General features: G+C 45.3%; 1 protein-coding gene across 4 annotated transcripts in view; it reads left to right on the top strand.

The window, feature by feature from the left end:
- BCL2 (BCL2 apoptosis regulator) overlaps positions 1–27,807 on the top strand; it is a 214,259-nt gene that overhangs the window by 147,879 nt on the left and 38,573 nt on the right. For 3 of the 4 annotated variants that reach the window (XM_074355176.1, XM_074355175.1, XM_010961282.3), the window contains one exon: positions 5,321–10,730. The exons of the other annotated variant lie outside the window; for it this stretch is intronic. In XM_074355176.1, coding sequence (XP_074211277.1) covers positions 5,321–5,387 — 67 coding nt within the window. In that variant the 3' untranslated portion in view covers positions 5,388–10,730. Of the gene's footprint in view, positions 1–5,320; positions 10,731–27,807 lie in introns of those variants that run through there. 4 annotated transcript variants of the gene reach the window in all.

Here is a 27,807-nt window from a genome sequence, read left to right as displayed (position 1 = left end):
GAAGGGAGATGGTAATGTGTCAGGTGGAACCTAGCATCTGCATGGGTATTTTGAGGAATTCTGAACGTTGATATGCCAAGGAAATGGAGACAGAAGGAGGGTGTGGTTGACACTGTAGTTGAGAGCGGGGACAGCTGATGGAGGAAGGTTCCAGGAGCAATGGGAAACAGTGGAATAAGGGTGCAGGGAGGACAGACAGACAGGTGAGTTGGTGGGCGCATCCAGATAGGAAGCGGCAGTGATTCTTGCCCGATGGCCCAATTTTCTCAGAGAAGAAGGAGGTGACATCAGCTGCTAAACAGTGAGGAGGATGCATGAGAAAAGTGTGGCTATTTGGAATCCCATGGCAAAGAGCAGAGGGGAGATCCAGCCGAGGCTGAGTGGTTTCTAGAACCCACTGAGTTTGGAGACCGTTGATTTAGAGCAGCCCCCACTGGCATCGTTGGGCTTCCTTCCTCAGCAACACTTGGAAGGTCAGAGGAAGTTGCTGTGGGGGAGACCGCTGTAAGTCTTTATCTCCGGAGCATTTCTTCTCCATTGCTCCATGGATACCTCCTCCTCTGTCTGCCCTGATGGGGACTTGATGCTGCCAGGGCTTCCTCCTGGGCTGTCTTCTCTCCCTCTGGCTGATCTCTCCGTGGGGGCTGCCGTGGCACAGAGGAAGGCTGGGCTGGGAGGAAGCAGGTAGAGGGAGGCGGGGAGGAGGGGCCCAGGAAACAAAACGGCGGCGTGCCTCTGTTGAGCTTAGTTCAGCGTGTGCACAGAGGCATCCCTCTCTCTAGACTGTAGCTCTTTCAGAGCAGGATGGTTTTCCCCGCTTAGGATCTCCCATGATCATACAGTGCATCCACAGTCAGCTCAAAGACTGTGGAATGGAGCTGAATTCCTAATTTGTTCATTGCCAACCAAGTCCACGTTAAATTTCCCCGAGGCGTAAGGAGGCTGAGAACCAACACGGAGCCAGGGACCGGGACTTGAAGACACTGTTTTCGCTGTTACTTGTTTCACTCGATGTTATGTTGAGACCATCTTTCCTTGCCAATATATATAAGGTACAATTTTTAGCGGCCAACCCATATTCCGTTGTTGTATTTCCAGATATTTTTATTGTGAGATTTTTATTAATTTTTTATTCAAGATAAAGAACTAGAAGTGGGATTATTAACCGAAAGGACAGTACTTTTAAAAGCTTTTGATATGCCCTGCCAAATATGAGAGGTCTCTCCATTTACCTTTACCTCGGGGGTCCCTCACTTGTGTGAGAGTATCTGGGGCTCCCACCCGCAACCCCACCCCATCCTTTCAGCAGAACTCGGTCTTCTTTTTCAGGTTTTGCCAACGTGATTCATTTGTTTTTAAAATCTCATTGTATTTGGAGTCAGATTGAAGTGAAACCTTTGAAGCGTTCCGAAGGCAGAAGGAAAATTTTGGAGGGTGGGCAGCCTTGAGGGAGGTGTGTGTGAGAGAGGGAGCTAGAGCAGGAGAGGAAGGGAGGAAAGCGGGAGGGTGGGAGTGGTCCCGACACAGGAGGGATGACAGTTTGCTGCCCCGCCTCCTCCCCAGCTTACAAGTCTTGAGTCTAGTCTGTTCCCATCTGTCCCGTCCACACCTCCCTGGCTTACTTCCAGCCCTGCAGCCAGGGTCTGAGGTTGGGATGTTGGCCGTCCTGCCCCACTGGTGCTGGCCCTGGGTGGAACTCTGATTCAGACCATCCATGGCCTCTGAATTTGAAATCTGTGGAGAAGCTGTCTGCAAAGGGGCACCCAGTGCCAGGGCACCGTCTGCCTCCTCTCTGATGTGAGTGCCCAGGGAGGAGAAAGGACTCTCACCCGCAGACCTGCTGGGCACAGCCCGGAGATCGGGCACAGCCCTCTCAGTCCTGACATAACAAGGGCCGCCGTGCCTCCTGGATAGAGAGACTGGGATTTTGTCCCAATCACGTGACGATGGCCCAGGTTTTCTTTTTCCCTCTTTGTTGCTTTTAATACATAAAATGAGCATGTGTTTATTTAAAACAGCTTTCAAACTTAAACAAATAATGACAGACTGTTCAAACAGACTTCGGAAATCACCCTAATCAGGATGTTTGAAAAAGCAAGACAACTCTCCACCAGAGTAGCTTTTAGGATCTTCCATCCTGAAACCACAGGGTCTGCTTTGCACTTTATAATCGTAGATGGCAAACCTCAGGGGCCTGAGTTGATCTTGGGGCAGGGCGCCGGGTTAAAGGACGCCCCTCAGCCCCACAACCTGACTTCATAATACACGAAGAAGTAGAGGTGGGCATGCGTTATCATTTCCAGTTTTTAACCAGAACTCATCACATGTATGTTTTAATTCACAATTTCTATAGAAATCACCAAGCATCTTCAGAACCAAAAGCTGACCCCTGAGAGGGAGCTAGTAAATTGCTTCTGTGAAACAGCGGGCTGGGGAGACCATCTGGAGGGAAGGGCAGTGTGAGGAGGGATGGAGCAGGTTTGCAAGAAGACAGACCAGAGGACGAGTGCTTCCACTAGTTCACACTCTGGGTCACATTTACAAACGGCCTTGAATCACCTACATTTATCTTTCAACCACCAAGTCTACGGGTGAAGTAAATGAGGCGCAGGGCTGGGTAATTTGTTCAAGGTCATGAGCAGTAAAATGTCAAAGCTGGGATTTCACCCGGACCTTTCCCCCAAGTCCAGAGCTAATTCCCAGACCCCTGAGGGCTGTGTCAGCATCTCTGTGCTCCTTCTTTGGGTCAAGGAATGCTACTTTAGCTCATCCCACTGTAGAAATGATGTGTTTCTTTACAATGCACATCAGAAAGTCGGCCATCAGGTCCTTTAGGAGCTGTTATTTTTGTGCGGGCTGGGGCTTGGGCGGGGGATTCCTCCAGCCCAGACAGGTGCGGGTGAGTGGTGTTTCTCCTGCCCTCTGGTTCTGGGCACCAGCCCAACCAGCCGGACTTTCTCCCTGCTTTCTCCACTGTCCCAGGATGGCTCCTGGTCCAGAAAGGTCAAATGGCCAAGGCCTCAGTCCGTTTCATATTCTGCCACAGAAAACTCCACTGGTAACTAAAGGAATGCAGGACCCAACCACTGACCCTCTCAATGTCAAGTTGAATTGCATGCCGTCCAGGCGTCCCTTGGCTGGGCTGTTGGGGGTTCCGGCCTGCCCATCCCTTGGAGAGAACAGTGTGGAGGGGAGGGCTGTGAGACGTCTGCTGCTGTGTCTGGGGAATCCTGGGATGCACTTTGCAAGAGGCAGACTTTCTCTAAATGGGTCCTGACCCTTTCCTGCCCCGTTCATCCCACATACATGTAGGGACAGTATGCTGTCCTGACAGTCAGAATAGTTAGCTCAGCTTCGTGCCAAGAGCACTAAGCACATAATTCATGTCTGTCTATGGCCCTGCTGTGCTAAGGCTCAAACTTAGAAAAGTTTAAGAATAGATTAAAAAAGAAAAAAACCCTTGCGCCCTCTCCTGGTAAGTTAATCCAGTACACCTGAAGGCATGGCTCACCCTCTTGTTGAGGAGTAGCTACTTGCCTAGGCTAACTAAGCTTGTGCTAATCTGACCAAAGTTCTTGACACACTAGATGGGCCATTTGGTCTCCCGTGGGCTGTGATTGCAGAGTTTCTTTTAAACCTTTCTTCACAGGGTTTCTCACCTCAGCACTATTGGCACTTTGGGCTAGATAATTCTCTGTGGTGAGGGCTGCTGTGTGAGTTGTGGGGTACCGAACAGCATCCCTGGCCTCTACCCATCAGATGCCAGCAGCACCCCCACCCCAGACCATGACTATCAAAACATTTCCAGGCAGTGACAGATGTCCCCTGGGGAGCAAGACCACCTCTAGTGAGAACCACTGCCCCTTGTCTGCCTTTTGTAAAAGATGCCACTGGTCACAGGGAAACCAGTGAAAGACTGAGGATGGCTCAGCACAAACCCTTCGTGATTGTGGGAAGGAACTGTGATGACTGGTCAACTGAGGTCACCTCTGGGAATTTGTCTCAAAAAAATCCAAACATGTAGACAAGAATTCATGTATAAAGGTATATCATAATGCTGTTTATGAAAGCAGAGGTTTAAACTAACCCAAATGAAGAATTGGTTACATAAAGTACAGAATAAGTATAGACATAGATATATAGATATCTACGGTGGAATATTATGCAATCATGAAAAATAACTGTGTAAATGTATGCTTTAATAACGTAGGACATTCCCCTAATGATGCCTTAAACTCTCACCTTCAAGACTACTGCAAGATTCCTAGAGGTTGTACGTAGAAGGAATAGAATACTTTCAAGTAGGCAGAGTAAACATTGGGGTGAAATATTAGGCCAAACACAGAATTCAACCAATGACTGGCTTCAGAAGACATTAATCATTGATTGAACATTTATTAATCACCTACGGGTACCAAGACCATGCATAGCACTGGGGGAGACAAAGATGATACCTGGTCCCTCTACTGCAATACTTGCCCCAAACAGACAAAAACACGGTGAACACTGTCAGACCCTCCTCTGCACAGCAACGCCAGATGTCTCCGTGTGCTTCTGTCTCCCACAGTGAAATCACGTGCTCTAATTTCAGGTCTTGGGGGAGTAACTGGAACTACATCTTGTTTTCCTCTTCATGCCTGGTTAATCGCACCAAGTGAAAAGCATTTCATTTACTGCTTTATATATTCAGATATATTTAGAGAGTTGTCCAAATACTCATTGGGTTCAAGCATGGAATCTAATGCTCCCCAGCAAATCTAAGAAATGAGCATTCAGTGGTCTCAGCTTTTCTCCTACAGAACAGGAACAAGTAAAATGACTCCATAAGATGACTATGAAGAATAAATAAAATAACGCCCATCAGGAATTCATTACAAGTGTCTGTATACAGAGTAAGCACTCAGTAAAGGAGGAGTTGGGTTTTTAAAAATGATTTTTATGACTGGCCATGCTAGCTACAATTGCAAAGCCTCCAGTATTTCTGACTGCCTTTGCTGTTTTATTTCTCGCCTTAGCACATACCCCTCTCTAATACACGATATTTGTTGATTGTCCATCCCGCTCCACTAGATAAAAGCTTTTGAGCTTTTAGTCTATTTTATTCACTGCTGTATCTCTCGGTGCCTGGCACAAAAGGGGTTTCAAGAAACAGTTCTTGAATGAAAGTGAAAAGAGTGGGTCTGAAACCATTGCCCCCAAAGAGCGTTTGACCCTTCCCTTCATCCTTCTGAAGGTGTCCAGACACCTCAGATGCCTCTGTCCCTGCAGGCTGGCATTCTGCGCTCTAACAGTCTTGTCTTCCCTCCTCCTTCCCCTGCAGGACGCCTTTGTGGAGCTGTATGGCCCCAGCATGCGGCCTCTGTTTGATTTCTCCTGGCTGTCTCTGAAGGCGCTGCTCAGTCTGGCCCTAGTGGGAGCTTGCATCACCCTGGGTGCCTATCTGGGCCATAAGTGAAGTCCACAGGCCTGCCACAAAAAAAATATGCAAAAGGTTCACTAAAGCAGTAGAAATAATATGCATTGTCAGTGATGTACCATGAAACGAAGCTGTGGTCTCTTAAAAGCAAAAAGCCAACCAACCAACAACAACAACAACAAAAAACAGCTTTCAGGCTCAACGTCGAATCAGCTATTTACTGCCAAAGGGAAATACAATTTATTTTTTACATTCTTAAGAAAAATAAGATTTATTTATTTAAGACAGTCCCATGGAACCTCTTCTCTTTGGAAACCCTCCCACTAATTGCCAAGCCCCACCTATGTGGCTCCACCTGGATCTCCTGTGCCTATAAACACGGATTTCTGTTCCATGTTGTTGGCTAGACTGACTCACCATCTGAAAAGCAAACAAACTGACAAAGGACTTGACTGTTCCAGAAGCCGAGTTTCTGGCTGCTGGAGGTGAGGAAGAAGATGTTCATTTTCTTTTTAGTCTTTTTGTTTTTTGGGGTTTTGTTTTGGTTTTTTTTGTTTGTTTGTTTGTTTTTGGTTTGGGTTTTTTGGGTTTTTTGCCCTGGAGGCTGTGATATTACTAGAGGGAAGGTGCTTGGAGGGGAGACCATTCTTCCCTGGCCTGAAGAACAGGCACTTTTCATGTGGTACACACCCGGTTGGAGGAAAAAAATCGGGAACTTCAGATGGACTTGCTATTTGCCAAGATTTCCACCCCGAAGTACAGTGATCGGAAAAATGCCCCTAAACCATAGGAAAGTATTTTTTTAAGCTACCAATTGTGCCGAGAAGCATTTTAGCAATTTATACAATATCAGCCAATACCTTAAGCCCTGATGTGTATATTCATATATTTTGGATACGCTCCCCCTCCAAATACTGGCTCTGTCTGTGTATGAAACAGAATCCTCTGGAATGCGAAGAAGTGAACAAAACTTTGGTGACTTCTTCGGCATCAGGAAGCATCAGGCCGCCACAAGTGCCTGTTTTTCTGCAAGAGGCCGTGGTCTGAAGTTCTGCCTTGCTCCGCCTCGGAGGCCTCCTCCTGGAACTGAGCCTGGGCACTCGCTGGTCTGCTCGAGGGGTTTGAAACAGAGCAGAGCGGTCTGCGGATGTCTGCAAGCTGATGGAGCTCAGAATTGCGCCGGCAGGACAGAAGGCAGGGGGCCTGGGCTTGTTACCCTGGGGCCCTCTGGTCAGGCCCCTTTCCACGTGGAGCGTGGAACCTGGGAGCCAAGGCCTTTCCTCGCAGAGGGAGGCGGTGAAGTCTGGGGAGGCCGCCCCGGAGAGGAAACATGTGTGGCCTGTGCGCACTGGGGCTGCAGCGCATGCGTGGCCTGCGCGGCCGCCAGCCTACTGTGCAGCTTAAAGCAAGAGTTTTAAAAAGACTATAGGGAGGGTCATAAATCCTCAAGGAAGCGCTGAAATGAGGTGTCATGGATTAACTGACCTATGTCTGTGGAATTACGATGTAAAACATTATCTTGTCATTGTAGTTTGGTTTTATTTGAAAAACCTGACAGAGGATGGGAAAAAGAAGTTCCAGGTGTGGAATGTGGGGATTATCTGTACATCCTGGGGCGTTAAAAAAGAAAAAAGAGAAAAAAAAGTCAATGGCGGAAAAGGCTGGAGAAGTAGCAAAAGAAGTGAAAGCTCCAGCTCATAAACTAGAAAATATTTTTTCAAGTTTAGAATCAGCCTTGAGACATACCTGGAGTAACTGTGGCATTGTTGCATTATATACCATTTATCTGTATTAACTTGGGAATGTACTATGTTCAATGTTTAATGCTGTGGTTGATATTTCAAAAGCTGCTTTAAAAAAAAAAGATACATCCATCTCAGCATCTTTTTAAAAAAAAAATGTATTTAGTTACGGCCTCTACACTAGTTTTTAGCAAAAATGATCGTTTTTCCATTTGAGATTTTTGTCTCTTCATTCTTTAAAAGCATTTCTGAGGAGCTGAGATAAGCTTTGGGTCTCAGCTACCTGAGGAACCCTGGGGCATGCTGGCCAGCGCGCCACTGCTTCAGCTGAGTTAAGTACCTTTCCATGTCAACAGAATTGTTTATTGTGAGGGATACAGCTGTTGTCCCTTTGACCTTGTTCCTTAGGTTTGCTTGTCCTTGGCCAAATCAGAATTTAACTCACAATATTTAGGATTGCATACATGTTTGGTTAAACCCATGAGGTTCATTCAGTTGAAAATCCAGATGGGAAACGACCAGGGGGTTACATACTGGCCACGGTGGTTTGACCCTTAGTGAGATGGTTTCCTCGCAGACCTATCTAGGGCCCCCCACCCTCTTTCCATAGGGCCCTTCTCCGTGGCCGTCTTTCAGATTCTTCCTGAAATCCAGGGGCGCTTATCCCCCACACGGAGAAAGCAGGAAACCCATGGTATGACGCCAGACCTCCCTGGCAGGCCTCAGGGAACAGGACGATCAGACCTTTGAATGATTCTAATTTTTAAGCAAAATATTATTTTATGAAAGGTTTACATTGTCAAAAGTGATGAATATGGAATATCCAATCCTGTGCTGCTATCCTGCCAATATCATTCTAATGGAGTCAGTTTGCAGTACACTCCAAGTGGTGAGATCCTCCAAGCTGCTTTAGAAATAACAATGAAGAACACGGACATTGTTAATATAAAGCCTGTTTGTCTTTTGTTGTTCTTGTTATTGTTCAAACCGGGATTTGTGGAGTATTCTAAAAATGTATATATAAGAAAGTTCACGGGGACTAATTTCTGGCAGATTTCCCTTTGCTGTGAGGTTATGTTATCTGGTTTTAACGATAAATGTTCCCGGCCACCTGACCCCGGAGCTGTACAGTATTGTGGCTGCACTCTCTCTAAGAGTAGTAAAAGTTGCATTTTTCTTGTTGTTAAAAACATGTTAGAAGCAATGAATGTATATAAAAGCCTTGACTAGTCATTTTTTCTCCTCCTTTTCTTTTTTCTTGTTGTCTCAATGATTTTGCCATCAGACAGCAGAGAACGGTTCCTCCCTATTTCATGGGGAGGAGGGGGTCACCATCAGCACGTTGCATGTGTTGACCCAGGTCAGAGTTCAACAGAACATGTGCACTTTCCAAATGGAGGTCAAGGGCTCTAAAAAGAGCCACAAGGAGAAAAGCACCCAAGAACCTCTTGGGTCCGCCCCAGTCCTCACTGCACAAGCAGTCTGAAAGAGAGATCAAGATGACAGCTCACGTGTTCTACAGCAAACAGCTCATCTCAGATTTTACACTGGCTGAAAAGTCTTGCAGGCTTAAGATCTGAATTAAAGTCACATTTGGAATTAAGGCAGTACCTTGCTATAGTTCAAGCCGAAAACCAGCATCCTCTGCCCCATCTCACTTATCTCTGCATGTTCAGATATGACCTTCCATTTAGACGTGACTTTTATTTCATTAGGAAATGTTTATGCTTATCATCTGAAGAGTTAGTCCTGGCCCAATGTGGGAAATTAGGAAGTGACTGTAAATCAAGAGGAGTTCTAGTAATCAGGATTAAACTTAAATAAGTAGGGCAGTCCCAACAGATGCCTGGCTTTTTCGCATTAAGAATCTATGGAATGAACAGCATTGCAAATGGTCTATACTGTAATTAAACTTGTGCTGAAATGACTAATTTATAAATGTGAACTTAAATTCTAATTTCGATTGTACTTTTAGGGCAGCGGCTGTTTTTATACTTCCTTATCACTGATGGTTAGTAATGTACACCTCCTCTATCAGAAAAAAACAGGAAGGGCTTGAAATATAAGCCATTCTAAGGAAATTAGAGAGTCGGTTGAAATTCTATTCTGATCTTATTCTGTGGTGTCTTTTGCAGACTAGACAAATGTGGTTACACACTTTTTAAGAAATACAATTCTACATTGTCTGGCTTATGAAGGTTCCAATCAGATCTTTATTATTATTCAATTTGAATCTTCCCAGGGATTTTTTTTTTAATTATTATGGGACAAAGGGCATTTGTTGCGGGGGTGGGAGGGAGGAAGAATTTTCAAATGAGCAAAACATTCCCAAGATTGCATCAGGGTGTGGAGGCTTTCAAAACAGCCAGGGCTGTAGGATGCGAAATGGAAACTGGGAACTTCACTAGGGTCAATGTGATGCCCCAGTGAAGGACCTGGTGCAACAAACAAGAAACATTTTAAAATTCTGGTGTGTATTTAGCTTCTAGAGACAACAGAACAACTCAAAGTCCAGCTCTGTATGACAGTGCAGATGGACCAAAACTCTTTTAAACATCTGCCTTCAGTGGTATTATTCTCAAGCCTGGATGTGTCTAATGGCTATTTAAACAATACATTTGCAGTTGTAACCAACAGGATATTTAATGAAAACCTTCTGGTTGGTAGGGACTTCTGTTTCTAAATATTTATTATGCACCATATTGGAGGGGAAAAAAAGTGAGACTGAATTGGGTAAGTAATAATACAGGTTCCCTTATCCTTACCCAAAGAATCATTCTGGTACATGTCTGTTCTCATTGGACAGGCCCTTAGACAACCACGAAATATTCATCCCACAGGCACAAAGAAAACCAGCTGGAGTATGAATGGTATTGCCCTAATTCATCACGACTACCCCAGGAGAATAACTGAAAGCCAATATATATCCTATTGATGACAAGGTTGTTTGGGGTCCCAAGGTGAGCTCAGCAGACAGAAATACTTGTGGAAGATGGAAAGGCTCAATCAAAAGATCCTGGGACTGTTGCTAAATATGACTATAGTGTATTAGTAATGCCATCTACTGAAGGCTTTGGGGGAATCTGCAGTGGGCCTTCCAGCCAGCGCATTTCATTAAGTTTTGCCTCTGAGGTAGCGTTTGAAGCAGTGATAGCTGGTCAGATTTCGTTAGGTGGTTGTCTTCATTATTAAACTATCTTCTTAAGTTTTCAGCCAACTTTTGCTTCTGTTTTGAGTTACTGGGATTATTTTTGTTTTCAATAAAATAAGTGTATAAAAAGCGTTTTTGTAGTGAAAGCTTTTATTATCAAGATTTTCACACATCTGCCTTCCATGAGCTCTTTTGAAGATTGATACTTTTTCGGGGTGGCTGATAGCCTGCACCACCGCACACACACACAAATATATGATAAGCATACTTCAGATAGTTGAGATAAAGTAAGTCTCTGGTTGGCCAATATTAAATATAATGGCATTTTCTTTGTGTTGTTGGAAAAGTCACATTGCCATTAACTTTCCTTGTCTGTCCATTTAATATTGTGAAGAAAAATAAAGTACAATGTGAGATACTGGTTGCGCTTTGGAATTGTTTGTAATGCGGTGATGTGAATTTGCCCTGTCATTCATCGTGATTAAACAAGACTTTAAAAGACCTTCTAGAGCCACCAGGAACTTGATCCTAATGAAGCCCCAGGGAACCAGGCTACGGGATTGCCTGACAGGTGAAACCACCTTAGAAGGAGGTTTTGTTTCTTAGTTACTAACCCTCCTGGTTTGGTCCAAGATGGACCAGCCTTGAGTTCTCCTCCCTGAGAGCCATTGTTACTGTTGTATGTCCTTCCCCACAGCAAGAGATGATCCCAGCCTCTGCATCTCGTAAGAAGAAAGCTCGTCTAAAAAGGAGAGAAACAAGCTAAAAGTTCTGTTTTGAAGTGAGCATTTTAAGATAACCAAAGTAGTCACCTGCTTTGGAGCATAAAAACACATAAAAATAAGTAGCAAGCCACCAATGTTTCCCTCTTACAGTGATACCCTAGGAGGCATCAACCTCCAAGCCTCTTCCCTTCAACTCAGTTGAAAGCACTCTGATTTAAAAAAAAAAAAAAAAAAAAGGACTCCGATAGCAGCATCCAGTCGAGCATCTGCTGGACGCCAGCTCAGTACACGTACCACCACCAGTACTGACTACCTTGGAAGCTGGGTATTGGCTTCTCCTATTTTATAGGTGAAAACTGGGACTCACAGAAGTTGAATGACACGCCCAAGTCCTCAAACATTGTAAATTGCTGAGGCAGGATCTGAGCTGCCCCCAGGCCCTTGCTTTGCTTCTCTTGGTCTTCAAACGGCTGCACATGGAGCCTTGGGGCACAGCCTTTGCTAGGGGTAGGCAGGGATGGCATGTTTAAAGGAATCAATGTTCTTTTTTCTTAAAAAAATTTTAAGGGGGATGTAATTATGTTTGTTTGTTTATTTATTTATTTTATGGAGGTCCTGGGGATTGTACCCAGGGTCTCGTGCATGCTAGATGTGCACTCTTCCCCCTCCCCCTCTGAGCTATACCCTACCCCAGGAATCAACATTCTTGACATCCACGGGTGCTCTGTCCTAAACTGATCTCCTTGAGCACACCCCTGAGGTCAGGCCAGTACCTGTCACAGCTCTCAAAACAGGTGCACACAGCCCTCCCTTCGGGATCTTGCTGTGGGGCACTGCTGGGCCGTGCTGCCCTGCCTCATGCTGGCCACTGAGCCTGTCTCTTCCCAACTCCAGGTCAGTGAAGTCACATGGGTAGCTGGAAATTGGCCAGTATTTATACCCAGGAAATGAGCACAAGCTACAAAGTAGAGCTTTTTTTCCATCTTTTTTTTTTTTTCCAGAGAGCCAATTTACCTGCACACCCCTGGGCACTGTCCTGGGTGTTTAATACCTGACAGTATTAAAACCCTTGAGTTACCAAAAGGTATGATTTGAAATCCCTGGGCTATATCACACTCTAATGCCTAGGGAGCTAATCCTTTTGCAAATCACTTTTCTAATTCGACGGTTTCAGCAGAGTCAAAAGAACACCTAGTCAAGACAACTGGCAGATTTTTTTTTTTTTAATGTGACTTCAGAATAGAACTCAGGGATCTAGAACTGAGTAACATGACTATAACAACACTCCTTCCACTCCCTTGTACTTGGTATGTGAACAGCACTCCTCAGAGCTTACATCCATAAAAACAAACAAGAACTAGACTTGACAATGAGCCCTGGCTCTCTCCAGTCATAGGTGGAGGGGGGATGATAAACCAGCCCTAGTCATCTCGTTAATGGTTGTATTTCCAATAAAAGTAAAATTTTACATTTAATAATGGTTTATCAAAATTGTAACGTGTACATTTTAATCAATTAGGTAATAATAATAATTAATTACTCAACCTGGGAGCAAAAAAAACCTGAAGCTTAGGTCACAAGAATTCAGACTTACTTTTCTTGTAGAAAATTATGAGAGGTTAATCAATTTTAAACTTTCAGTTGTAAGAAACAGCACATTAGGATAAAATGGAGAGTAGAAATACGAATTTGAGAGGAGAAAAGGAACAACATAAAATTTTCCTGATGTCAAAAAATAACTTATTCCTGTTTTTTTTTCACGTGCATGATGCTGAGTGTGAGATTACTCTGGTATTAAGAGCCCACCGTCTAGACTTAAAAAGTGATGTGACAAAGTGATTTTACAGTGTCATTTGCTAAAAGACCCTCTCAGACGGACTTGTTATTATGATGTGTCAAAATTCTATTTCAAACTGGCCTCAATTCAGGGATTCTCTTTTGGAAAAGACATCTATAGAAAAAAAGAAATGGTGCCACCACTGAAGAACGGCCAAAGTCTGACTGCCATGTTTGAAGACAGCTTAGCGGGGAACCTTAACACTTCAGGATTTCTTAATCCCATTACAGTCTATCTGGAAATTACTTAACATTTTATCAGGAATCATAATTACTTCACGGAAGGGGTTATAAATTACATCATACAAAAAAGTTCTGCCACTGATAGTTTTGGGACAATTTTCTTTCTCATGCTATTCACAATGCACTGGACATAAAATCCTTTGCAACTATTTATATTGAAATTTTAAAAGTTAAATGTCAACTTGCACATATGCAAGGATGGTACAGCCCTTTCCAGTGTCTTTTCATGGCATTTCAGCAACTGGTTGGAAGACCCCCGCCCTGTGGGCCCTGTAGGCACTCCCCTGGACTAGAAGCTCCAAGGCAGATGGGGGGAGGGGGCAGAGGATACACTCCCTCCCTCCCGGACCCGGCAGGCCTTTTGCATTATTGCAATGAATCCTTCTGTCAGGACCAAGGAAGCAGGTAAATTGAGTAATTAATGATTATTGTAATAGTTACTCATTCCAGGAATAACAACAACAAAAGAGTAAATAAAAATAAAGCCTTAGGGTCACAAAAAATTTATTTAAATGCATAGACTCCTTTCTGGGTGAGAGGCTAATCAATTTAAATGTATTATTTTTGTTGCAAATTTATGTTTTAAAATTCCTTTATTTTGTTTGCTTCACAATAAAAAAAAAAAACCCACAAAACTGCGGCTCACTGCCCATCTTATCCTACTTGTCCTCTGTCTGTGTGTCCTTGGTCGTATGCTCCTGTGTCATCCTTAATCTATGCTGCTGGCACATCTGAGCCCACGTCCACAAGGAAAGGCAACCCCAAAGCAATCAGGGCTTGTTCTTTCCTTCTTTCTTTTCTCAGCCCCTAGAGAACTCTCTCTGACTTGGCTTTAACTGCAGACTCTTTGCAGGGTCTCCTACAGTTCCTCTATGGACCCAGAATAAGAATCTCGGAGAGTGACTGTCAAAATCTCCGAAGGACCTGAGATTTTCCCCTACTTGCAAGCTAACAAGTCCTCCTGCCACCATCTCACGGATGCTGGTTGAGCCCATGAATTTCCTGGGTCAGAGACAAAGGACAGATTATCACTCACAGCCACTGCAGTAGCCAGAGTATCAGGATTTTTGACCCAGATCCCCAGACCCCAATTCCCACAAAACAGCATGAAGAGGACCAGAAGACATCTGCCCACACAGTGGGCTGTGACACAGGAGGGGAACCCTGAGTCTCAGTTTAGGAAACTCGAATCTTTTATGCTGAGCAGTCAGCATGTCTGCCTTTTGCTCCAGAAGAAGACACTAAGCCTGTCTTCCAACGCTGTAAGCACATCTGTGCTTTGCTCTGGAGGGACACCCTATCTCTGCCTTCTAAACATCCTTGGACGGGTAGTCTGGAACCAAGAGCAGTCAGTGCCTTACTTGCAGCATGAGCAGAAACAGGAGAGCCCCGTGGTGAACTGTCTCCCAGCAGGGACACAGGACAAGCCCTCCCTGGCTGCAGGTCAACCTTGCACACAAAGACAGCAAAATTCATCACCGTAGGCTTTACTCCTTGCTTTGCTGCTTGAAGCTAAATGTTCTAGCCACAGTTCTCAGCCCTCCACTGGCCTAGTTCCTCTAATTGGACACATCCCATGTATCCTTTTAGGGTTATACTAGAAATTATCATGTTTCCTTAGCTAAGAGCTGACTCAATGCTGCTGATCATCAAAGGTAACCTTAAGTTCTCCTTTTCAACTACCTGCTGTCTATGGGCAACTGGATATCTACTATCATCTCAACACGTTGACCAAATCTAATTTATAATCCAGTCCCATTTTCTATCCATAGTGTTATCATTTCCCCAGTTTTCCAGGTGAAACACTATTGCCAAACCGAGCTTGGGTCTGCTTGCCTGCCACACAGCAAAACCAATTTACTGACACCAGGCTGTGGTGACGGAAAGGACAGTGTGTACGTGCGGGGCGCCAAGCAAGGAGAATGGGCAGCTTGTGCTCAAAAGACCCAAACTTCCCCATGGCTTCCCAGGGAAGGGTTTTTAGAAACAACATTTGGGGTGAACGTAGCAGGGGGCAGGACTTTCTTCTGATTGGTTGGTGTGAGGTACCAGGGCGGTGTTCTGGATAGAGAGATGAATCGTACACTGGGCAGGGGAAGTTGGTTTTAGAGGGACCGGGTGTCAACACCTTGGGCTCATCATTCCCACTCAGTGCTCTCTGGACGGGGTGATGAATGGACCCAGTCATCCAACAAACATTTGTTGAGCTCCACTCCCAGGACAAGTGTGGGACTGGGCTCTAGGACTGAGGAATTATTAAGACCAAATCCTCAGCCTCAGGAACTCTCATTCTGGTGTCTTGTCTGTTTGGTTTTCTCTTTTTAAAAATATTTATCAAGTCCTTTTGAATAGGCTCCTTGTTTTCTGGGATCATCTTAGCATCAATCAGGCTAACTTGCTATTTACATGACTAAACGTTGTCTTTCAAAATGGGTTGTTTACAGACGGGTTCCCACAGACAAAAACCATAAACACTCCACTCTCTCTAGCCAAGCTTTGGAACTTTCTGTCTGAAACAACCGGCTTAGATGCTACGTAGCTATGGACTTTTCTCTGCACCCCTCTCTCTGTTTTTCCAAAGTTTTGAGCCCTCTTCCTCTCAGAGCCCAGCAAGCAGGCGGGAGTGGAAGCTACAAAGACTGTGAGTAGAATTCAACAGCAAGTAGACCCAGGGCAGCTTTGATCTTCCCTCCCAAGGGGAACAGCCTCTCCTGTGTCCATGTGGAACTCCTCAGCTGGGGCACAGAAGAAAGAGAAGGAGGAATAAAATATTTATAGCAAAATTATTTCTCACAAGCAAACATTTGTTCTAAAAAGCTCTTAGAAATATAATTATTTTTCTCCTTCTTGGGTTTTTCTGTTTTTAATATGAAACACTTTCAAGTCCCCTGCTTGGGTTTCCAGGAAGCAATAATCCATTTTGCCTTGGGTGGAGTTTAGGAAAGAAACTTGGTTTCAGAAGCGAAAATGTTTCCATTGAAATTGCCACATGGAATTCTTGCTGCTTCTTTAAGGTTCTTGCATAATAAGGGCCCCGTCCCCAAGGGCAGGGTGCACGAGCTTTCCCTGGCCTCTGCTGCAAGAGGCTTTGTCCTCCTTGAGACACAGCTGGACTTCTGGCCTCACTCACCCTCACCTACTAAGTCTTATCCAAAGAGGAAACTGCTGGACCAGCGCCATCCACTGGGAATAAAATGGGAGCCACATCTGTGACTTTTCATTTTCTCATAGTCGCATCGAAAATTGAAAATAATACATGGAAGTAATTTCAATAGCATACTTTATTTAACCCAATATATCAACATATAATCAGTATAAAAACGACTGAGGCAGTTTCCATCCTTTCTATATGGAGTCTCTGGCATCGGTGTGGAACTGACAGCTGGAGCACTTCTTAATTAGAATGAGCCATGCTTCCAGCACTCAAGAGCCACCTGGGCTGGTGGCTACCATGTTGGATGGCACCACTCTAGACTCTGTGTACAGATTCTTTACAGCCCACACACTAACAATACGCCTGTAAAATGCCTTCCTCTACCTGCCCCCACCCCTGCCACTCCCTGTGCTAATCAAGTTGGGAAGGCTGGAAAGCATCTTTCCCTTCAACTTCCTCAACTCCTCTTTTCCAGATTTACCCAAAACAGTGCTTACTTTTGAAATATTTGCTGTTAGCTTCAAAGGGGAAGTGAGATTGCAGGTGTTCAATGGAAGTACTGTAAGCCCGAATGGCAGGCATCAAACTCTTGCTATCAGAAGACCTGGGTTCAAATTCCAGCTTGCTAAAAGTATGAGCTTGGGTAAAGCTTTCCACCTCTGTGAATCTTAGGTTTCTCATCAGTTCAAGGGCACAACCCCACTGGTCCTGCCACGTCCTCCCAGCCTCCCGGGGAAGCAGTGTGAAGCTCAAAATGGTGAATCTGAAGGGGTTCTGGTGCCACACGAAATAGAAAAGAGAATTATCTATTATTCCAAACCATTAAAAGCTGTGCGGCCACAGAAAATAAAAACTCACAATACTTATAAAGACAGAGTAAAGATTTATATTAGGAAACTGAATCAAAGAAGCAAATTCCTATAATTACCCACGATGTCAACAATTTTCTTAATTATTTCCAAACCTTGACTTGACTTTTCATTATTATTTACTGAGAGAGAAAGAGAATGATAAATGACCCCCAGGATGGTAATCAGCTGCGGCGCTTGGAGCCAGGTACACACATCACGAGACTCCATCTTGATAATGCCCGGCTATAAACTTAGTAACGATCTTGACAACGACACTGCAGAGAACACTGCACCTGGACCTTATTTTCAAAGACCAATAATTTGAGATGTCTATGGAGAATTTCTGCAATCTCTATACTCCGTAACCACCTGGATACCTCCTTGCCCTGATAGTCTTAGATTAGTAACATTAGCTTCTAACATTCCCTGTGACACCACTTAAAACTTACCTTCCTATTGTTTTCTTTAAAATGAGATCCGTGAGCAGGGAACTAGGGAAATATGTTGTCTTCATTCCTAAATTGGTCTCTCCCAAGTGTTACTTAAAAACAAAATTCCAGTTTTGCACTTTTCCCATTTGCCTTCACTAATTGCTTCCTTTATGTCCCCCCCTCCCCGCCCCCAGTGGTACCACAACTAATTCAAGTTCGAACAGAATTTAGTCATTATTTCATCACACTCATGTCCTACTCGTGGGGAAGCCATGTACGTGCCCTCCACAAAGACAGCGACCAGGAGGGGCCTTGGGCTTCACGAGGCCACAGTTGTTGTTACCCTGATCCGTTCATATGTGACCAAATCCATCCCCATCCAAGAGCACAGAGCATGTTCTCATGCTGAAATCTACCTGCCAGTTGCACGGTGTGTGGAAATAAAGACCAACCCAACGAGAACCAGCAAAGGCTATTTATTCAGAGCTTGCCATACACGCAAGGGCGTCGGCCACCGTCACCTGCGTTTGGCAGAGACTCAAAGGCAGGCAGAGGTGTGGGAAAGCTTTACAGTGGAGGAAAGGAAGGCTTTGGGTGTGCCCTGATTGGAGGCAGTTGTCATGGGGAAGCCACAGGAGGGCCAACGGGAAGGGAGGCATCCTATGCGTTTGGTCGGGGAGCACATTTGGTTTTCTCTGACTGGTCCTAAGGTAGAAGTGGGGACAAAAATCAGGCAAGCTGTCAGTTATTTATCAGATCCCGGCCACTTAGGGCTGATTGTTTCAGAGGTTATTGTTTGGCTTCTGGATTGTTGCTAGAGCTGGAGGTCTGACTTACAGACAGCAGGCCACCTTCCCGGGCTGCTGACTTTACGTATCGGGTTGGTTTCCTGAGGTGGTTGCTGTGGACTGTGGGTCAGAGTTCTATGTTCTATATAACACCTGGCCCCTGTCCATTTGCATATTCAGTCTCACAGGTGCAAAACAAAGCCAGCAAGGATGGCAGAAACCTAGAAGGGACTAACACAAGAGATCAGGAAGTTATCCAGTGACGTCGCCAGCGTTATGCACCTTGGCAGCCACCCAGCCGTTTGCTAATGACATCCTGAGTCCTTCTCACCTACTTCACAGCCACAGGGCTTGGTGACATTTTTCAGTCTCCACTGTCACATTAGCTGAGTGAGTGTTTTAAGTGCTCCTGCAGACCTTCAAATGCCACTAAGATCGTGGCTGTGCAGAGCTGGAATGCAGGACTTCCGTCACACATCTGTGGGGCCCCAAAGCCTTCCGGGATAAAGGACTCAAAAGCATCAACTCGAGTTCCAGCAATCCTAAAACCCTGTACTGTAACCTCTGTAGAAGAGCTGCAGCCACTTCCAGCCAGCCCAGGTTGGCTTAGTGCCGCATAATGGCTGTGCTTTATGTCAGACTTGGGATCCGGCCCTGGTTCTGATAATATGGCTTTTTAAAACACATGATAAAACCGTCTACCGTTTCCTTGACATACACTTTGTTAAGTACTTTAGATACATTGCCTCATTGTCACGTGTCACGGCAGCCCTATGAGGTGGGTAGCATTATTGTTGCATTTTATAGGTCCCAATGAGCTAAAGTCAAGGTGTCATCGGAGCCATGTATCTTTTGGAGGCTCTAGGGGAGACTCCACTTCCCTGCCTTTTCTGGCTTCTAGAGGACACACCCACATTCCCTGGCTCGTGGCCCCTTCTGTGCATCACTCCAACCTCCGCTTCCATCATCACATCCCTCTCTCACTCACACACTGACCTCCCTGCATGCCTCTCGTAAGCACCCTATGATGATGTGGGACCCACCCAGACAACCCAGGAGTCTCTCTGTCTCTAGATCCTTAACTTAATCACACCTGCAAAGTCCATCTTACCACGTAAGGAGACATAATCACAAGTTCCAGAGATTAGGACATGGACTTCTCGCAGCGGTGGAGGTGGTGGTGGTGGTGGTGGGTCATTATTTAGCCTACCACAGTAGAAACTGAGGTTCAGAGAGGTTAATTTATTTTCACAAAGCCTCAGAGCTCATAGAAGTGGAGCTGAGGTTTGAGTTTGCCAACTACACCAGACTTCTCTGAGTTTACCAGTAATGCCCCGTGAACAAACTCAGCCCTGTGTCATGTGTGCAAAGTCTAACCTTCACCCCTGCACCTCCCCAGGCATGTTGGTCCCCATTACCACCAGCTCCCAGGCACCCACACATCTTGATCCAGAAGCCCCGGCGTTTAGGGAGACCATCACCTGCAGGGATGAGGTCTGGTGGCCAGAGATGCCCCTCTTCAAAGCTCAGCCTCTCCTTCCACAGCCTCAGCCCAGCAGTTCTCTCTGGTTTCCCTTCGTCTTGCTTCCTTTGCAGCTTCCATGCACCACATCCCACTTTAGAGTCTTTAAGATTCTTCCCTAGCTCTGTCCTCAGAACACACGGGGATAATGCCTTCCCTACAGCTCCTCCTCTCTCCATGTCCTCCTTATGACAGGTCAAGAGTTAGGAAGAATATCTGGTTTAACCGATAATCATTTCCAACAAACACGGATACACCAGCCAGAACAGTCAGGGTGCTGTGGACTAGAGGACCCATTCAGGAAACCAGTACCCCACAACACATCTCCAGGCTGAGTCCAGGCAGGAGAAGGGCTCACCTTGAGAGGACGAAGATACTCAGGGCATCGCCACAAAAACCTGGCCCTCTGCCCCACCTTAACCCTCCCTCTTGACTATAAGAAAACTCAGGGAGCCCTTGCTCAGTCATACAGGGCAGAATTACAAAAGATACCAGAATACTACTATCGGATTTGCTAATTCTCCAACCTTCTGGGCTCTGGCCCTTACTTGCCCCACCCAAGGGTATTTAACGATGGTCTTTCTTCCTTGGTCTCATTTTCTTAGTCCTCCCAAGTTGGTTTGCTGTTCTGGGATGCACCCTAGCACTGGCCAGAACTTCTGCCACTGTCCCAGTCCTCAGTGTCCGTTCAATAAAATCGCATCCATGTGGGCATTTCGTGGTGTCTTACCCAACAAGCCAAGGCCCCAGAGTTAGAGAAACACAACTCACTGTGCCAAGAAAAGATGGTCTGCCACTTTCTTTGGTGTCTCCTTATTGCTCATAGGTGAGCCAGGGCTTGGGAGAACACAAGAAGAGGTATTCATTATGAAGAGGAAGTTAATAAAGGCCATGGTGAGCCCAGATTCTTTCCTTTATCTTCTCTCTGTGCTATGGGTTGGTTAGCTATTAGAATAATTGCAGATCAATTTTACTTAATTAATAACTTTAAACAATTGTCCAGAATTCCCTTTGATCTCCACTGGGACAAATTCCTTGTATCCAAGGAAGCCTAGTAGGAAAGGGGGCTCTCAGAGGGAGTTTCTGGGCCCCTCTTCCAGGGGGGATGACCTTTTTCAGGAGTCCCCAAGGCCTGAATTCCCCAGCTCTAATGCTCTGTAGCTCTTTGTATTTGATTTCTGCACCTGAGGAAGGTGTCAGCCCTCCCACCCACCATGAACTCTGGCCCCCAGTGAGATCTTGCAGGAGGCACTGCATAAATCCTAGACACGGTTGAGTGAGAGAGACATTTATTGTCTGTCTTGGCTCTAAGTGATGCTAAGTGTCTACGAAGAACATTCTGGACACGTGTGTGGTAAGTCTGTATCACTATCTTCCCAGCCTCGGTCTGACCAATGATGTCGATTGACCGTGGATGTTATAATGATGGGCCCTGTGACTCCCGGGCACAGCTGACCTGTTGGCCTTCTCGTGTAACTGAGTCCAGTTTTTCAAGAGCCGTTAGTAGCACAACAATATTACTAGCACAACCCAGGAGAGGGAATAAACAAAGCACTGTTTCTCCAAAAAATAATCTAGACTTCCTTTCTCTTGTGAAATTCATAGGTTACTAAAAACAGGAAAATCATTTAGACATAATTAACAATACCAGGTTGAGCATCTCCCAAAAGGATCAGTGTGCTTATTCTGCAAGACCATCATTATATCATTACACTCCTTCACTTGCAAAAATCAAATATGCATTTGATACAGAAAATTTCTTTCAAAATATTAAGACCAAAATAAAGGATATCTTTGGGATTCCAAAACAGCCAAAAAATATATCTTCATAAATATCTGGATATACTTGGATACGTCATTTAAACTTTATAGGTCTCAGTTTCTTAGAATTCAGCAGAGATGAAGTCTTTGGCTGGCTAATCTCTGAGGCAGTGTGGTTCAACAGAACTTTCTGTGATGACAGAAGTGTTCAGTGTCTGCCCTGTTTACGGCAGCCACCTTGAGCACCTGGTGTGACTAAGAAGCTAAATTTTAAATTTGATTTAATTTGATTTCATTTTTTTAATTGAAATATAATCAGTTTACAATGGTGTGTCAATTTCTGGTGTACAGCATAATGTTTCAGTCATACGTACACATACATATATTCCTATTCATATTCTTTATTATTATAGGTTACTACAAGATACTGAATATAGTTCCCTGTGCTATACAGTGGAAACTTGTTGTTTATCTACTTTATATATAGTAGTTAGTATTAAACTCCCATTTTATCCCTTCCCATCCCCTTCCCCCTCCCCATAACCATAAGTTTGTTTTCTATGTCTGTGAGTCTGTTTCTGTTTTGTAAATAAGTTCATCTGTGTCTCTTTTTTTTTTTTTTTTGTTAGATTCCACATATGAGTGATATCATATAGTATTTTTCTTTCTCTTTCTGGTTTACCTCACTTAGAATGACAATCTCTAGATCTATCCATGTTGTTGCAAATGGCATTATCTTATTCCTTTTTGTGGCTAAGTAGTATTCCATTGTATGAATATATCACAACTTCTTTATCCAGTCACCTGTCAATGGACATTTAGGTTGTTTCCATGTAAACTATTGTAAATAGTGCTGCTATGAACACTGGGATGTGTGTATCTTTTCATAATTTGATTTCATTTAAATTTAAATAGCCCATGTGGCTAGTAGCTGTGTATTGGACAAGGCAACTCTAAGGGATCCATTTTGACATAAGGAAAATTAAAAGCAAGGTGGAGGCTGAAGTTCTAGGACCGAGAGGGCCCTGGGCCTACGATTAGCTACTACGACTACAGAGAGGTGCTCCTCTGCTGACAGCGTGCTCTCAGACACTTCCGGCTGAGCAAGGAATGGAAGGTTGTAGGGCCCAGTAAACCACACACTTGCTTTATGACTGGCCAGACCACCGAGCATCCAGTGGAGAAAGCAGAGAGGACCTCGGTGAGCACTTTTCAGTTATAACTCAATAACTCACAACATTAGACGAGAAAGAACAGAGCAATCTCTTCCCTGATCCATTTGGCCTTCCTGGATGTTCTGGGTTTTCAGAGGGAAAGTGGGAGCTTAGTCCAGTTAGATAAGAGAGCTGGCTCCCTGCCACCAATCAATCAGAAAGCTTTTAAGATTGGAGTCTATGAAATGTGTATTAAATGCAAAAAAGAAAAAAAATCAAATGCAGTAAAGTCTTCAACTTAGAAGCACTCCTGAGCACCCGAGTCCAGGTTCTCACAACATAAAACCTGCATTAAGGCCTCATTCCGTGCTGGACTCAAATCTACCTTTCCTAAGGGATCAGTGAGGTCTATCAAGGTATTTCCCTTTTTTGGGAGGTGGGGGGATCTGAAACATGGTACTTTTCTACCCTCCCCCAGAGCTCATTTCCTTTCTGAAAGAAACAAAAGCAGCAGAAACACTCATTTGTGCCATTGTGTTTTGCACAATCCCTCGCGTCTAAATCACCACGTTAAAAACTCTTTCCAGGCCCTGCGGAGTTAGGCGATTATGTTTAATATAACCTTCTGGGTTTTGGTTTCATGCAAACCAACAAAGAATATGGAAACATGTAACTCCATACCGCCCGAAGTACTTCTACAGTTTGAGTCTCAATTAAAATGTTTGTTTACTTATCTGCTAATCTCATTATTTTTTCTAAATAAGCGAGACTTCAGAATCTGAAGTTCAGCCATTTCTGAAATATGACCAAACTGGAAACCTGGAGAAAGAGTGCTATTCCACAAGGGAAAAGAAATACATAAACCCCAAATGAAAGGCCTGGTGTGTCCTTTAACTTTTTCTAACAGAAAACCATTTTCTACGGAGAAGGTATGTGCACAAAAGAGTAACTTTTTAGAAATTTACCAGCGATTTTATCATGGTAAGTGGAGCCGTGATCCCAAGGAGAATCCATGCTCTTAGTGCTAGAAATGCACAGAGCTTGTATTTATTTTCAGAGGGGCTTGGTATCATTTTTATTAGCTGCTCTTCACAAAAAAACAAAACAGAAACCACCCCAAATCTCTGAGAGGTAGATCAGATTTTATCTCTCTTTTTTTTTTTTTCTTTCCAAATGAAGAAACCACACAAAGTGATTTGCCCTGGGGTCAGCCAGCCCACCAATGGCTGGACTGGGCCTGGAAGTTCTGCTCTCCAGATTCCCAATCTGCTGAATTGTTCCTGGAGCCGATCTTTCCATTCCCAGCGGGGACACGCCATGGGGCGCTGTGTGACCAGTAACTATGCCCAACAGACGCGTCCCCCTCCCTAAATACCCCCCACCCCCTTTTCACCATCACCAAGGAGACCTTCTCCTGCAGTTCTCCTGGTCCCCCTGTAACTAACACCACCTGGATGGAATCCAAGATCCTTATTCTGAATTCTCTTCTATAGCAAAAAAGTCAGATTATCATTTTTACTACGATCTGGCCATAACCCCTAGGCTGTTCTAAAGTCCCTGTTGGCTACATTCCCCGAGGCAGAATGTTAGTCAGATAGAGCAGGGCTCTCCTACATCTACCTGCACACAGGTGTAGTGGGGGGCTGGGGAGAGCCCTTCCCAAGCTTGGGGCCAGATTGCCACCCAGGGTAAACTCACCCTCATCCTCTGGAAAGGCAGAGAAGGGTCGCTGCCCAGGTGAACCTCCCTCCTGCCTGCAGACCAGTCACAGGGAAAGCAAACACATTTATCCCAAGGGTCCCTGCAGCGGCAGACTCCGGGGAGGAGAAGGGGACAAAGCACAACCAGGAAAAGAATACAAATCAACTTACTTACAAAACAGAAAGAGACCCATACACATAGAAAACATACTTCTGGTTACCAAAGGGGAAAGGGAAAAGGGAGAGATAAATTAGGAGAATGGGATTAATAGATACACACCATTATATACAAAACAGATAAACAATAAGGCTTTACTATATGTATATACGTATGTACATGGAACTAGATTTAATATCTTGTAATAACCTATATTGGAAAAAGTCTGAAGCTGTACAACTGAAACTAACACAATATTGCAAATCAACGATAGTTTAATAAATAAAATAAAATAAGATTGAAAAAAAAAAAAAAGAAAAGAAAACAGGTCCATGAAATAAGAGCCTCAGCTCTGCACCCAAACTTCCAGGCCAGTATATTACCTGCTTTCCCTGACCAGCCATCACAGCATTCCCAAAAGTGTTCTGTCGAACACCAGTCCACACTTTGCAGAAATGGGGTTGTCTTGTCAAATAAGTTTGAAAACTACCACGCATGACATTTCCTTCTCGTCGAGTCACACTGGCACATCAAAGGCTAGAAGTCCCACTATTTCTTTCTCTTATGGACCCTGCGGCCCAAGACTCTCTGAACCTCGGTTTCCTCACCTGCAAACCTTCTAGAATTCCTTCTATTCTCTCCCCATTACCAAGACCATCCTCATCCTTCTGGGCCCACCTCATTCTCATCTCCTGCGAGAATTCTTCCCTGCAGATGCCCACGCAGCAGTCCCCTACCCCAGGTTTCCCCTGCACCCTTGGTCTTCACTGTCCTCTAGTGTTTCCATACACATTCACCTGGTCCCCCATAAGGACTGCAAACTCTTGAGTGCTGGGGCCTCAGCCTACCAGCTATGTGGTCCCATAGACTCCTGCTCTACAGGGATAGGGAGCTGACAGGGTCAAATATTCACATTAGGATAAATCTAACATATTTTCCTCCTGGCTCTTCGAAAGCCCTATTAGTTCTCAATTTACTATAACTTTTGAAACCTGGCCTTGATGGCATATTCTAGGGGAAAAGAAAAAACTCAAAACCGTGCTCTTTTTTGATATCCCAAATACCAGAGGAAAATCAACTAACTGATTTTGGAGATCACCATCCACACACACTGAGTGAGCCCCATCTCTGTGCCGACTGCTCTCTGGGGCCCTTTAACACCTGTGCAAGAAGGAGCCTTAACTAAGGATCCAGGTTAGGGGACCTGAATTAGCCACCCAGACAGGTTCAGTTCTGGACTATTCCCACCCCTGTGCTCCCAGCATCCTGTGACACACAGGGAATGAAAAGGAACACCGTCCAGAAATGCCACCTTAAGGGGCACTAGGGGTGCTGCAAAGCAAGGTATGACCCCCTCACCCTGGGGACCCTCACCTCTCAAGTCCTGCTCTCTACACCCTGCTTCTCTCTAGGCTTCAGTACAGAGGCCCGTCTGGCTGGAGACGCGCGGGTCACCCCTGCAGGCCGTGGGTTCCTCACACAGCAGACTGAGGCCATGGCTTCACCAGTCTTGATGTCAGGCGTCTCCTTGTCCACTTAGAAAATGCCTCCCAGCTGATGTAAAAGGGAGGTAACCCAATGGAAGGTTTTCATCACGTCAGTGTTTCCCTGGGACCTCTCAACCACCATCTCTGCCCCAAGGGAAGGGAGACCCGGTTCTTCCTGGCCAGGAGTCTCCCCAAGCTGCCACCGTGTTTCTGCGGATGTGGGCCTGGGTTGGACCCGCTCGGAGGAGTACCTGATTCGTCTGACCCTTTTCACGCAATAGAGGCTTTTCTCCAAATTCTGTTTCAACAAACAAAGTCTTTTCTAATGCAGTTGGGATCCCAAGGAATCCAAGGAGCATTCTGGAACCAGATTCTAGTCAAATCAAAGAGGGTTTCTAGTTTCCTGTTCTCAGCCCTCCACTCCTCCACAACAGAAACACTGTCTCCTGACTCCTCCTGATCACTGACCAGGGTCTTTTGAAATAATTTACTCCAGCCCTCTCCGGCCAGGTTGGACTGCTCCCTTCTCCTTCTCTCTCAGATATTCACATGCATGCAGACACACACATGCACACAGTCCCACCAAGTCCCCATTCCAATCTGTGACACTGTCCTCCCTCCAGCCTTCATTGTGGGTGTAGACGACTTCGCACAGCATCAGCTGGAATGGCCAAGAGAGAAGGTGGGGTTTCTGTATCTACCTGTCAGCGCCTCTTCATTACAGCTGAGTTCATCTGAAACGGAGATTCTTTGCCTCCCGTCCCCATACCCGAGGTGGATCTGTTTACACTGCAGATGTCCACCCACTTGCCACCACGCAGTGACAAGAAGCTGTGGCGTCCCAGGTGGGCCCAGGTGAGCTAGCGCTGGGGGTGCCTGCGAGCATCAGGAGCGCTGGTGAGTAGTCGGGGAGCAGAGCAAGTGAGACGCTCCCAAAGGCACCAGAAACGCAGAAAGATCAAGGGACCCAGAACAATGAAGACGTGCTCGTTCTCCGCATCCAGGGCTGGGTGAAGAGTCAGCCTCCAGGGGTCCTTGGACAGGTTGTCCATGAACCCGTATCAGCACTCTCCCTCGACCTTTTGTTTTTACCTCTTTAATTCTTGGAATCATGCCCAGCCGATAACCTGCCAACACTTAGAGTCTCTGTTACCAAAGACAGTTTCAAATTATTGGTGAGCAACTGGTGGTCTCATAGGAGGGGGAGAGGTGGAAGCAACTGTGGGGGTTGAGGATTCGATATGCATAGCAGAGCCTGGGAGATCCGACTGGGGATCCACCCTCCTGGACCACATCTGTTTACATTCAGCAATGGTAAAACATTAGCATAGGGAAGGCTGTCCGTACAGCCCCCTTCCCCACCTCCCCTCCCCGGGGCTCCAGGCCCAATAAAGAACAGGAACCAGGCGACCATGCAGCAGGGCTGGAGCTGAGGTGGGAGACCAAAACCAGGCAGTCACGGATGCTGGTTCGCTCATCTGTGGCCCTGGGTGAGATGTGCGGGCAGCATGAATGCAATGTTCAGTTGCCAGGTGTACGTACTCCATAGGGGTTTGTTTTCAAGCATCAACTGTCCCTCACAGCCTTCATCCTGGTTGGGGCTTCAACATCCTTGAATGTGCCACATAACTGACTGACCCTATTTTGTTAGGGACTTGAGCTTCAGTGAGACTGAATGTCTCACCTTTG

The sequence above is a fragment of the Camelus bactrianus genome, chromosome 30 (genome assembly GCF_048773025.1).
Source record: "Camelus bactrianus isolate YW-2024 breed Bactrian camel chromosome 30, ASM4877302v1, whole genome shotgun sequence".
Lineage (NCBI taxonomy): Eukaryota > Metazoa > Chordata > Mammalia > Artiodactyla > Camelidae > Camelus > Camelus bactrianus.
This window is presented reverse-complemented; position numbering and strand designations above follow the sequence as displayed.